This window comes from Nymphalis io, chromosome 15, assembly GCF_905147045.1.
Source record: "Nymphalis io chromosome 15, ilAglIoxx1.1, whole genome shotgun sequence".
Lineage (NCBI taxonomy): Eukaryota > Metazoa > Arthropoda > Insecta > Lepidoptera > Nymphalidae > Nymphalis > Nymphalis io.
This window is the reverse complement of record NC_065902.1, coordinates 2,854,370-2,868,061: the sequence shown is the minus strand read 5'-3', so window position 1 is coordinate 2,868,061 and position 13,692 is coordinate 2,854,370. Positions and strand designations below refer to the sequence as shown.

Genomic DNA, 13,692 nt, shown 5'->3' with positions numbered 1-13,692 from the left:
AGTTTCAATGACATTAGTAAGTGGCCATGGGTTTTGTATTTTATCATGGTTTGTCAACTTTGGAAAACAATTTTCATAATAAAAACGCCATGAAACTCGTTTTGATAGCATGTCTAGGTGTATTAGATTACAATGTAAGTAAACAAATCATAATACATTATTATAAAACAATCAGACACGCAATGTATCAATAAAATAAAACAAGAAATTTATACAGAAACAAAGTAGAGTCCGTTAATATTATTTTTTTTTTTTTTTTATAGAATAGGAAGGCGGACGAGCATATGGGCCACCTGATGGTAAGTGGTCACCAACGCTCTTAGACATTGGCATTGTAAGAAATGTCAACCATCGCTTACATATCCAATGCGCCACCAACCTTGGGAACTAAGATTTTATGTCCCTTGTGCCTGTAATTACACTGGCTCACTCACCCTTCAAACCGGAACACAACAATATCAAGTATTGCTGTTTTGCGGTAGAATATCTGATGAGTGGGTGGTACCTACCCAGACGAGCTTGCACAAAGCCCTACCACCAGTAAGATGTATTCTGTTACGTTAACGAAGGCTATATAGTTCAATTTACCCCCGCTACTCCATTGGGGTTACCGGATCCGGAAATACATGGATTTGAAATTCTTAGAATACATGCAGGTTTCCTATCGATACGACCCAACAATAACCTGCATGGTAAACACGAATTTAGCATTTCAAGTGCTACGATATTCATGATCGAAAATATTTGTCTTATTATTTTATTCGGCTCTTTCGACTGTTTAATATTTACCAATGTACTAATAAAAATTACATTTTAAAATTATTAGGAATATGTGAAAACTACTAAAAATTGTATATAATCTCATCTCATCTTTCATAAGATAGTTTTTTTTTTTTTACACTTAATGCAAGGCAAACACGGCAAGCGTTTGACTTTTTTTTTTTTTTATAGAAAAGGAAGGCGGACGAGCATATGGGCCACCTGATGGTAAGTGGTCACCAACGCTCTTAGACATTGGCATTGTAAGAAATGTCAACCATCGCTTACATATCCAATGCGCCACCAACCTTGGGAACTAAGATTTTATGTCTCTTGTGCCTGTAATTACACTGGCTCACTCACCCTTCAAACCGGAACACAACAATATTAAGTATTGCTGTTTTGCGGTAGAATATCTTATGAGTGGGTGGTACCTACCCAGACGAGCTTGCACAAAGCCCTACCACCAGTATATTGACTTGCGTGATTTAAGCATTGACACGGTCTAGGATGTAGCACGCTTGCCTAACAGTCCGCCAAAGCTACGTGTGAGTAGGGTCTATGTGTTATCTTAACGACTGTATATACGTAGGTAAATAGAATATTGATAAATAAACCAAGACATTAAACAAAGAGCGAAATAAATCAATTTCTAATCAGGGAGATTGGCTGTCGCTTTAGAGAAAAGGGATTTGACAGTCGCTCCGGGTCCTACTTGACATAGAGGTTGTCCATTGCCGAACAGCGTGGAAATGCGGCCTGCATTATGGGCAGCTTTGCGTCCGGTCGGGATCGGGAGGTACTATTTTAAATTTGATTTAAAAAAAAGGACATTAATCAAATTTACATAGTTATCTTAATGTATATTTTAATAATAATAAGATATGTGTTACTTTAAAATGTAGATGATAATGCTTTGGAGTCGTTCTATATCGATTTTTTTTTTGTAATGACAATAATATATTTCATTAATTATATCTAATTTCGAACAATACCTTAAATATATATAGGTAAACATATATATTTTGTAAGGATTAATATAGGTAAATGTTTTTATGTTTTTAAGATCGACGTTTGAGGTTCTAAGCTGTTTGTCACTGTCACGGAATATTTATAGAATACTTATCTATCTAAGTTATTTTTACGATCAACCATTTCTCCGCACAACAACTTACAACGTTTTAGTATGGTTGACTGCAGGCCAGGATTGAGTTAGAGATTCAAGGCCCCTAGGCACTTTGACATTTGAGCCCCCATTCCGAAACGGTTAGATTAATATTATATTATGTTTGGCTGGGTGGGGCCCCTCGGCTTCCGGGGCCTCTAGGTCGGTAACTTGTAGGTCTAGTCTTAAATCCGGGGCTTGGTTGATTGAAGCCGTTCTTTTTGCTTCAAGGCTTACGATTTTTTTCTTACTGCGTTAACAAACGATCCGTAAATTTTGACTTTTGCATTTTGTTTTTTCTTAATATTTTAATCAGATTCGCATTTATTAAGAAACTAGTTTTTGCCAATAACTTATCTCCTATGCATTTTTCCGAGATGAAGTCATTTTTGCCGACCTACAATGACGTCACGGGAGTCATGCGTTATCAGCGGCGTGCACTAAGCTGATTGGCTTTGAAATAGAAACAATAGGTATCCTATTACCATAGATACCATTTATCTCTTAGCTTAATTCTTAACTGAAAATTACGTTGTTTCTGTCGGTTGGCTGTCGTCTGTACTTCAGCGAACGTACAAAATTGACGAAAGTCTCTGAAAACAATTGTAACAAATGCAAAAATAAAATAATCGTTAACTAATGGGATTGCAAATAAAGAAGGAAAGTGATAAAACAATGCAACTAGTCCATAATCATTTAATTGCTGCCCTTATATTTTATTATACTCAAATACGATTTTTTTATATGTAGTCGATACCACTATTAAATGTTTGAAAATATTTTTAAGTACTTAGGTATTTGAAATGAGTTTGAACAACAAAATAACCAACCGATATGATACATCACCACGCCAAATTGACTCGTAACACTACTCTTAATTTTTTTTAATGATAATGACATCATTTGACATGTTTTGTTATCAACATAAAGGGCTTACCCTCATAAACAATATGATGACCGTTTCTTTCTTCAATCACATAAGAAGTGATCAGATTTGAAATGACAAACGTTGATCATTTAATTAGTCGGACGCCATGCTTATTAATTCAGAACGTTGTGTTTAATTATTCCTTAGTATTAAAAAAATCTTAATGATTATGAAAGTCCAGGAACGTTCACGATCGAACCCAACACGTTTACCACAGAGTTCTCACCCGTTGACACTGATGAGGCCATTTGAGCCAACAGCAACAGGTCAATTCGAAAAAAAAACTTCGCGCTTTGGAAGACGGAAAGTGACGCTTTTATGTGTAAGGGTAAAAATGGAAACCTACGATGCCAGTGAGTGGTTGTAGCTTTGATCTAGTTAAGCTGTAAAATTATTGGTGGTAGAGCTTTGTGCAAGCTTGTCTGGGTAGGTACCACCCACTCATCAGTTATTTTAACGCAAAACAGCTGTACTTGGTATTATTGTGTTCCGGTTTGAAGGGTGAGTGAGCCAGTGTAATTACAGGCAAAAGGGACACAACATCTTAGTTCCCAAGGTTGGTGGCCCATTGGTGATGTAAGCGATGTTTAACATTTCTTACAATGCCAATGTCTATGGGCGTTGGTCCGCCTTCCTATTCTATAAAAAAAAAGCTATTAACTTTATCGAAAAAAAATACGTATAGGCTGGTTAAGTCCGAAAAAAAATGATTGGCTTTTCTTAAGAGTAAGGCTCAATTATTTTATAAAACTGAATATAAGGTGTTATACGAATTATTATTTTAGACGAATGTCTGTCACTTTTAATATTAAACATTATAATACTCTACATTTTTAATCCGAGATGGCCCAGTGGTAAGAACATGTGAATCTTAACCGATGATCGTGGGTTCAAACCCGGCCAAGCACCACTGAATTTTCATGTGCTTAATTTGTGATTATAATTCATCTCGTGCTTTACGGTGAAGGAAAACATCGTGAGGAAACCTGCATGTGTCTAATTTCACTGAAATTCTGCCACATGTGTATTCCACCAACCCGCATTGGAGCAGCGTGGTGGAATAAGCTCCAAATCTTCTCCTCAAAAAGAGGAGAGGAGGCCTCTAGCCCAGCAGTGGGACATTCACAGGCTGTTACGGTTACGGTACGGTTACATTTTTAATCTGGCAACTAGAACATTGATCTGTTTATAACTGGGCCCGAATTCTACTAATTTATAACGATTACGATACGTTCCCGATTCAATTCCGATCCAATTTTGAATCATCTGTATTTATGAAAAATCGGAACCGAACCGATAATATGTTATATATGACATATTATACAGTTATGTCAAAATCAAACTTAATTGTTAACTTTTATGATATTTTAATCACATAATTATTATGATAATTTAATAAAAGAATAGGAAAACGGAAAAACGGCAACGATCACGCTTCGATTCGATTTCGGTTTTTTTTCGATTCGGTTTTTTGAATATAGTAAACCGGATTTAAAATATTGGTGGCGCGAATTCGATTTTTGTATGTTTTTTGTAGATATAAACTTCTTTGAACTTACAGACGCATTTGTTTTTATTTTGTAGCATTCACTTTATGAAAATAAAACAAAATTCTCACGACACATATTTATTTCAGCATCAGGGCAGTGTGCATTTGCTTCAAGTAATTATATTTATTTCATTAAGTACACTTATATTAAAACATGTATGCTATTGTATTACATCCATCACTTATAAGTAAACCCTTTCATTTGGTGATAACCTAACTATGTAATTTAATTGTTTAAATAATAATTATCAAGTTTCTTGCCGGTTTTTCTCGGTAGATTCCAAACCGGTGGTAACTTTATATTAATCTTATAATATAAAAAAAACATCTGTTTTTTATCGTTAATATCTGCACCCGTACGTAATTGACGCATCTAAGACACATACGAAACGATTTTGAATACTCACTTATATAGACTTAAAACTCTGGAATACCTCCCGACCTCCGTTTTCCCCACCACCTACAATATACCTTATAATACAATAGACCTTCAAGTCTAAAGTGAATAGGCATATTCTAGGCAAGCGCGCTCCATCTTAAAGTGTATCATCACTTTGTGTCAAGTGTGATAACAGTCAAGCGCTAGCTTGACTATACTATAGCTCTAAACTAAAACTGATGTTATTATGTTCCCATGCCTGACTGTAAGTACTGGCATACTACTCACATTTCAGAAATACACCAATACAGATAATAAAAGTTTCGATTAAAAATAAATATATTATATAAAGTCACTATTCAATATAACATTAATATTGCATTGAAGTAATAATTTTATATTTTAAATAAATAACGATCATATTATCAATATTGTTCGAATATTAAATTATTTATCCACCATATATTAATAAAAAATTATATTTATCCCCATTTTATAAATTAGGCACACTTTCAGCGATAGCAATAACAACCACACGAGTTATTTAACTCAATGTTAACACACTAAATAACCACTTAAAAAATTAATAATATTTCAATATTTTTCTTAAATTTAATATTAAAATAAGTATACTGAGTGTATAGTCTTTCTGAGTGTAAAGTGGAGAGCGCAGTAAAAGAGTACCAATGTGAACGCAAACGATTATTATGCACTTCCCTCATTCTCGGCGTAGGAAAGTTCGCAATCCAATACGACGGGAGAACGGCACGAGAGTGTTAACTGTCACAATCTAAATTAAATATGTCTTGACAGAAAACCCCAAAACTTGTGCTCAAATAGCGTAGATACACGCCACAAAAAAGAAAAAAAACCCAAACAAAATATACTGGCTCAGCCTCAAGTCTGAAACTAGAACAACGAAATCTATAACAGACATTTACTAAACTAGAACTGTCTAGTTGAAGTTTACAGTTTTTTTTATGTTTTTTGTTGAAACAACTGTGCGTTAATTGTAGCCTTGTGATCCATGGTTGAGAAGATTCTGAATACCGCTGAAATTACTAATATAGTCAATGGTATCAAATGTCACATGTAGTTCCTCACAATAGCATGGTGGGTCACACCTTATACCTTTATATTAAACTACTTTAATCGACACAGGTCACAGTAACAGCCTGTTAATTTCCCACTGCTGGGCTAAGGCCTCCCCTCCCTTTTGAGGAGAAGGTTTGGAACTTATTCCACCACGCTGCTCCAATGCGGGTTAGTAGAATACACATGTGGCAGAATTTCAATTAAATTAGACACACGTGCAGGTTTCCTCACGATGTTTTCCTTCACCGTCAAGCACGAGATGAATTTTAAAAACCAAATTAAGCACATGAAAATTCAGTGATGCAGATTCACGCGTTCTAACCACTAGGCCATATCGGCACGTATAACAAAGACGCAAATGAAATAATTAAAACTACTTTAATCGACACACATCGCAATTAGAATTACTAGAATGAGAGATAAATTAAAACAAATCAAGCACATTAAAACACAGTATTGTTTGCCCAGGTTTGAACTCACAATCTTCGGTCAAGGTAATGCTCTAAGCACTGGACCGTTTCTAACTCTTCGACTCGGTCGAATGTACTTATTACTAATGTACTTATAAGCGCAGTTAATACTACAAAATATTTATAACATTGGTTGTTTTCAATACAAATATAAAACTGGTATTATAATTATTATGAATATTGTATGTTTTGGACTTCTTAGGTTCACTATCTGAAAAATCAACTAATAACTTGTACTTGAATATACAGCGCATTTCGGAGATTTCAGTAAATAATATTATTGTATAAGTAATATCCTGAGACATTTTTCACACACGGACATCTGATCCCAAATTAAGCTTGTACAAAGCTTGTGCTATGGAAACCAGACAACTGATATTAGTATATCATATACTACTTTCATTTTGTAAATACATACTTATATAGATAATTACACCCAGACTCAGGACAAACAGACATGTTCATGCACACAAATGTCTGTCCTGGGTGGGAATCGAACCCACAACCTCCGGCGTGAAAGGCAAGTATCTACCAACCACGCCAACCGGCTCGTCAAATAAGTTGTTGTAATTGGCCGTTTCACACACTTAAATTAACGAGAAAAGTGTAAACTTCCTATTATTTAATATATTACATTTAGTAAATTAAATTAAATTAGTTATACATAAAGCTGTACTTGGCGTTCATAGTTTTTTGCACACAGTGGTTTTTTAATGTATATTGTACAATGCTACTGGCTCTCCTAATAGATAAAATAAATCAAGTGCCATGCTTTCAAGTCACTGATAATAGCCAAACACCAGGCAGCTATTGAGAAATTCTTGATAGAAAAAGCCAATAATTTTTCATTGGCCCCACCCTGGGTTTAATTCCAGAGCTAAAACTCCAATATATTTAGAATTGCGATAAAACTGAGAAATGGTTTACGAATTTTAAAAATATAATTGTTTTCACATTATTATACTTAACAATGAGTAATTACTAAATTGTTTCAAATTTTAATCAAACCCAGTATTAAATGCAAGCGAGCCCTAATTATATGTAAAAATTAAGTTACATTATTATTACATCACGCGCTCTTTTGCAATGGTCGTAGATTTCTATGATTTTGGAGACATTTTATCGAACAAAATTTATAACTATTGTATTCAAATGGATCCTTCGGTAAATTAGCGGCGCATAGAAAACATTTCAAGACGTCAGCTTTCATCTGAAACAAAATATATTTTGCATCAATATTCATATGTATTACACCAATGTATTATATAAAATAAAAAATTAGAGCATCACTGTGCCCGGTTATGTGAATCTTCGAAAATGAAAGAATTTATATTTTAATATAGAATAAAATAAATAAAAAACATATCAGACAGTCGTTAATAAAATATTTTTTCCTTATTATTGTAACAATATATAGCAAGCAGCAATGTAGTGTACGCGAAACGCCAACGAGTCGGTTTTATTCAATACACATTTTGCGGAATGTATTGGTGCCTACTATAGATAAAAAATAATTTATCTCTCTCAAATACTTTAAAAACATTCTATCTGAAGCATTACGTCTAATTCTTTTATTGTATTGTCACCTTATTTTAGCAGCTATTACAGTTTTACTGGTCATATTCCATATATTATGCAGCTACATAACATATATTTTTGACCTTACCTTTTCAGAGTCATCCATCTGCAAAAATTTATTCATCTTAATTTTCTCGGCTTGCTTCTCTTTCTCACGCTGACGTTTCGCTTTCTTCTGTTGAGCTTTCTTCTCTTTTTCTTGCTCTAACTGTTCCGGTGTCACGGGGCCTGGTATTTGTGACTGAAAATAAAATTAGAAATGTTGAAAGCTCATAATTTTTAATAAATGTTAAATTTATTTTTCAAACTGGTAATACTGAGTGATAAGAATGGTAGATTTTTTTATTTTAAGACACTATAGTGTTGCCAACTAAATTGGATTTACCAACAAAAACATATATCCTAACATTTTGACAACTTTTTTTTTAAAGACGGTTTTATTTATTATTGGTATTTATTTTATAAAAAAAATGTTCTGCACATGGGTGGCTAGTGACGTACCTTGTTATAGTTGTATTTGTCCGGGAAGGTGGCCTGGAACAGTCGGAAGGCGACGCGCGTGTGTGCGTGCGTGGTGGCCGCGTACGGCGTCTGCAGCTGGGCGTTGCGCACGCACGGGTCGCTGCCCGCTTCCAGCAGCTTACTGAGAACAAGTACAAACTGCTTTCAAAACAATGAATAGAATAGGCAATTTATCTACATCAGATTTTTATAAACTTTGTAAAAGAATACAGAATTATATGCCCAGATGTTAAACACAATAATATTACACAAATGAAAAATAAATATATATCAAGTTAAAATTTAATAATTGCAGCACTTACGTAACCATATCCGGTTTAGCGGCAATGGCGGCCTTGTGTAGCGCGGTGTTGCCGTCCACGGGATCTTGCATGTTACAAGCTGCTTCCAATTCGTTCTCTTCGAAACTTTCCAGGATAGTCTCTAATGAGTTGAACTCCTTATCTGATATCATTTTCCACATCTGCAACACCAGAAAAACACTTATAAAGATACAGCCTAAAGTACAATTGGAAGAGTCATAAAAACTCCAAGTTGTCACAGATATTGAAAAAAAAAATGGCCGTATTAAAAAACAAGTAGATAAAGCATTTCACCAGTTACGAGACATTTACATATTTTATTTTTTGTTAGCAGCATGAACTTGTGCCTGACAATATAAACATGGCAACACCCTTGAGATGTTTATTCAGCATTCACAATATCTAAAAATGAACCTTCTCGATTTAAGACTTACTAATACTAATTATAAACAGTGCTGTTTTCTTCTTTCGAATGTCAAATCAATAATGACAGAAAGAGATATATCAGTGTTTAATTAAACATCCGCTAAGCAACGTTTATAAGTCAGGTCATTTATGTATGTATTGGTACTTCTACAACCATGCCAAAACCATGCAAAAAGTTCCACTATTAAAACTACGCCGTATGCGCAAAAAGATGTCATGATATATATGATGTCATATACATATATATATATATATGACATCTTTTTATATATATAGTATTTTCATGCGACAACGGTTGTCAAAATTACTTACTAGATTTTTATTATGTTATTTTATTATTCAGAAATTTATTAATAAAATAGTAACTAAATATTCCTTTGTTCAACTATTTTATTTATTTATTTAATAACTCTTGACAAAAAAGTACGGTAGTTTTATAGGTAGTTAAATTAATGAATTTCACATGTAACCCACCTTTTTAACATTTGCAGATACTTTAGACGAGACGTTTTTGAGTGGCTTACTATCATCCGGTTTCTTTTTCTTCTTCTTCTTTACATGATCTTTCCTCTTCACTACATTCTCCTCTTCGCTCTCAGACGAATTACTTCGTCCCGAGACATTGTTTAGAAGATCTTTTCTAGAATTACTAATGACGCCGTTCGTACATTGCTCTGAAAGAGTCTTTATCCATCCTACAGGTGTTTCTTGATCTATGAAACTCGGACCTTCGTCTTCGCTCGATAGTAATTGTGTTGGGAGCTCACGTGGCGCTCGCTCTCTGTGAATATATATAAAAGTCTATTATGCATGGTATAAAAATAATTTGAGTTAAATGCCGAGATGGCCTAGTGGTTAGAACGCGTGAATCTTAACTGACGCTGAATTTTCATGTGCTTAATTTGCGTTTATAATTCATCTCGTGCTTCACGGTGAAGGAAAACATCGTGAGGAAACCTGCATGTGTCTAATTTCATTGAAATTCTGCCACATGTGTATTCCACCAACCCGCATTGGAGCAGCGTGGTGGAATAAGCTCCAAACCTTCTCCTCAAAAAGGAAGAGGAGGCCTTAGCTCAGCAGTGGGACATTAACAGGCTGTTACTGTAAAAATAATTTATAGCACTCAGGAATAAAATATTATCACAAATTGTAGTAACATTGTTCGACAAAAATCTATCATATAATCTAAAATATAAGACAATGGCATGAGGAGTAAAAATAAACAAACCATATATACATAATATGCCTTGCGATTTGCTAATAGTTCTGCTATATTATATTAATATTGATAATTATATCTTTATTAGTGATTTTTGCTTCCGAATTTCTGATAACAACTTTCACAATTGACATTCAAATTTCCATCATTTCATGAATCCATAATAAATACCACAGATTATTTCGAACAATTGTGTTAAGTCCATTCAAGCTCAAGGTTTATTGATCTTTATGCCTGCCATAGACAGTATTGAAAATAATATTTAATTTTCTTAACACCTGCCATAGACAATATACAAAATAATATTTTATTTTATTACACTTTCAGCTATTCAATTATCAATACTATAATAATAATAGTAATCAAAATGACAGACAGACAAAAAAATAATAATATCTATATATTGTACCTAGACTTAGCTCTATCAATTGGTTTGCTTGGAGTTTTTTTACTGCGGTCAACAGAAGTGTCCGAGTTTGATTTTGTGGTTGTCTTAGTGGTTGAAGCAATTAGCGCTTTTTGGAATAATTCCATTGTATCTGAAAATTTAATTAATATTAACATCTCTATTATAATTATAACTTAGTTGTAGGGCTTTGTTTGGGTAGGCGTCACCCTCATCACATATTCTACTAAATACATAACATCCTAGTTTCCAATATTGGTGATGTAAGGAATAGTTAATATGGTAGCATACGTAAATAACCACTGAAAACTGGTGACTGCTTAGCATCAGGTTATATACCCATCTGCTTGTCTGCTTAAAAATATTATAAATAAAGAAAAACAACATACTTTGAAAATATTCTTTGAGCTTTTATGTCTACAATATTCATTATTCATATTTAATAAATAGCAATATCACCTGAGGTGAACATCACCTCATCATGAGTAAAATTGGCTTTATCTTAAATATTTTTGATTTTAAAAAATTAAAATACTTCCAATACATTAATTTTTCTAAGCAAAAAATCAAATTTTTGAAAACGAATGAGTGGTTATGATTTATCGTAGTTATCAATTATAAGCACTCATTCTAATATACAAATAACAGCTTTATGATACAGTATGTACTTAATACAAAATACAATTTTTTAAAACATTACCTTAAGTTTATTTTTAATGTACTTTGTGTACATTTCAACTTACCATACACCTCGATACTCGCAACCGTTTCATGTACCCTCTTCACTTCTTTATAAGTGGGCTTCCGGGTAGGGAATGGCAGAACTCTTACTCTCAAATCATCTCTATTCAATGGAGAATTCTTCCCAAAGAGAGCAGCTTGATTTGTTGGTCCAACAGCTCGGTATAGAATAAGTGAACACCCTTTTAAATCTTCTGTCCACCCAGATATGATTTCTTGGACATGCTAAAAAAATAAAGCAAGAAATTAAAACATAACCCATCTCCGCAAAAATTGAAATTATGCACACCCAATCTGTTACCTCCAAAAATTGTGCTTGGTTATATCGCCTCAGACTAGCACCAGCAGACCGAGGGGCATTGCTATGCTGGTCCCTTGATATCTGTGCCTGACCCTGGCCTCTACGAGTCACATATGAATGCATAGTTTTATGAAGAACGGCAATACCACCCGAAAATATTGCACCCGCAAAGTGACCACCAGATACCATTAGAATAGCCCATCTTTGATAACCAGGTCTGGTTAGTCGTTGACATCTTTCGACCCAAGCAATTCCTTCACCATCGGTTGAGAGCTCCTCCTACAAATAAATAAGAGCATTTATAATGTTTTTTAGAACTTTAAAAAAAAAATTATAAGAATAATTTAAAAAATGCTACCTTTTTATGATGCAATACACATCTGTAAATACAAAACACTTGCTTCTTCTGATTAGTAAAGAAAGCTTTGCAGTGTCTGGTAGCCGCGGCAAAGAGATCACTTGCGGGGTTGGACCCACTCCCCTCAGTTTCAGAATCACTGCCCGATACACTTGAGTCATCTAAAATTAATATATAAAAACAATTAAGGCAGTCATAATAAGGTCTAACTTATTACAAGTGCCGTAATGCAATACTAATGCAATACTACTATAGTCTAGTGGGTACTATTATTCGTATTAAATCCTTGCTTAAAGTTAATTAAATTCAATCGCAATGATAGTTACACAAGTGGCTTAAAATAATATGAATTACAATAGGATAATAATGCTGAATATTATGTGTTCTTTACCATATTATGAAGAATTATGGAAAAAATAACCTAAATTAATAGAATGTTACACACATTAAAATAAATTAATTTTAATATGGCAATACATATAATATATTGTGTAAAAAGATTAATAACATCATTTTTATTCTTACCTTGTTTTGAATTGAACTGTCCTAAAGTCAATGGAGCCTTTCCAAACAATTTTCTCTTTAAATTATGTGTATGCCAATGTTGCTTATAATGTGCCGTCTGCTGCATGCGAGATTCAAATGGCCCAACTCCACAGCAGGAACAGCTGTTACCATCTGACGGCCCATTGATGGTTAAGGCTCTGAGACGCTTGAGCACACTAGCCTCGTCCACTGGTAGAGATTTAATAATAAATTAATAAGTGACAATATATTGGGATTAACCTGCTGTTTAAAAAATATATAATTCATAATAATATTTAAATTACAAAGAGAAATTGTGCAGGTATATTACTTTTTATAACTGACTTACCAACTTGATGCGACTCAGTCAGCATGCATGCCGCTACTTGCAATCCATTGAGCAATCTCTCGAAATGATCCGATTCAAAAATTCTAACAGTTTTAGGTTTTACTATATCAGTTTTTGTAGCCATTATTACATACTTATTCAACTGTACGTTTATCTATAATATTACGTCCTTTACGTCACGTACAAGCACTAATACGAAATGTAATGAATAAATTTAAAAATGTTGTGCAATATAGGCTCGAATTAAACACCTTTATTTTTGACAATAATATAACCTTACATACACGAACAAAAATTGTTTTGAAGGTTTTGACATTGACAATTAGTTTTCGTAATGTGAACGGTGAAGTTGTAAATTGACAACTTTGACGTTTAAAGTAAAAATAGTAAAGAACCTGTTGCTGTTTGGTATAAGTCGATTTTCATTTAAATCGTCTTTGAATCGGCTTAACTACTAAATCGTATATTCCATAATAATAAGTAGAGTCCATTCCAATAGCAGGATAAGTAAAAATAAACAAATCTTACAATTATATATTACATGCGATTTGGTTAAAATTTGGCTATTTACAACAAATTGATTTAGATTAATATATTTGTTTATAAAACAACATTAT

The 13,692-nt window shown here is 33.6% G+C and overlaps 1 protein-coding gene across 1 annotated transcript; it reads right to left on the bottom strand.

Moving 5' to 3' along the window:
- Positions 1-4,483: 4,483 nt before the first annotated feature.
- On the bottom strand, positions 4,484-13,355 carry LOC126773666 (ankyrin repeat and zinc finger domain-containing protein 1-like). The gene is made up of 11 exons (XM_050494727.1): positions 13,076-13,355; positions 12,727-12,936; positions 12,202-12,362; positions 11,844-12,122; positions 11,545-11,767; positions 10,805-10,934; positions 9,648-9,954; positions 8,748-8,908; positions 8,425-8,566; positions 8,012-8,164; positions 4,484-7,555 (listed from the first exon to the last, which is right to left on the bottom strand). Exons 1-11 carry the CDS (start codon positions 13,197-13,199, stop codon positions 7,415-7,417), a joined length of 2,031 nt encoding a protein of 676 aa, XP_050350684.1. The 5' UTR covers positions 13,200-13,355; the 3' UTR covers positions 4,484-7,414.
- Positions 13,356-13,692: the final 337 nt, after the last annotated feature.

Excerpts from the sequence above, each read along its gene's own strand:
- LOC126773666 (XM_050494727.1), bottom strand. The coding sequence starts at position 13,199 with ATGGCTACAAAAACTGATATAGTAAAACCTAAAACTGTTAGAATTTTT. Across the intron at positions 8,909-9,647 it reads TATCTGCAAATGTTAAAAAG|ATGTGGAAAATGATATCAGA; the intron begins GTGGGTTACATG and ends CTGGTGTTGCAG. Across the intron at positions 8,567-8,747 it reads GCTAAACCGGATATGGTTAC|TAAGCTGCTGGAAGCGGGCA; the intron begins GTAAGTGCTGCA and ends ACTTGTTCTCAG.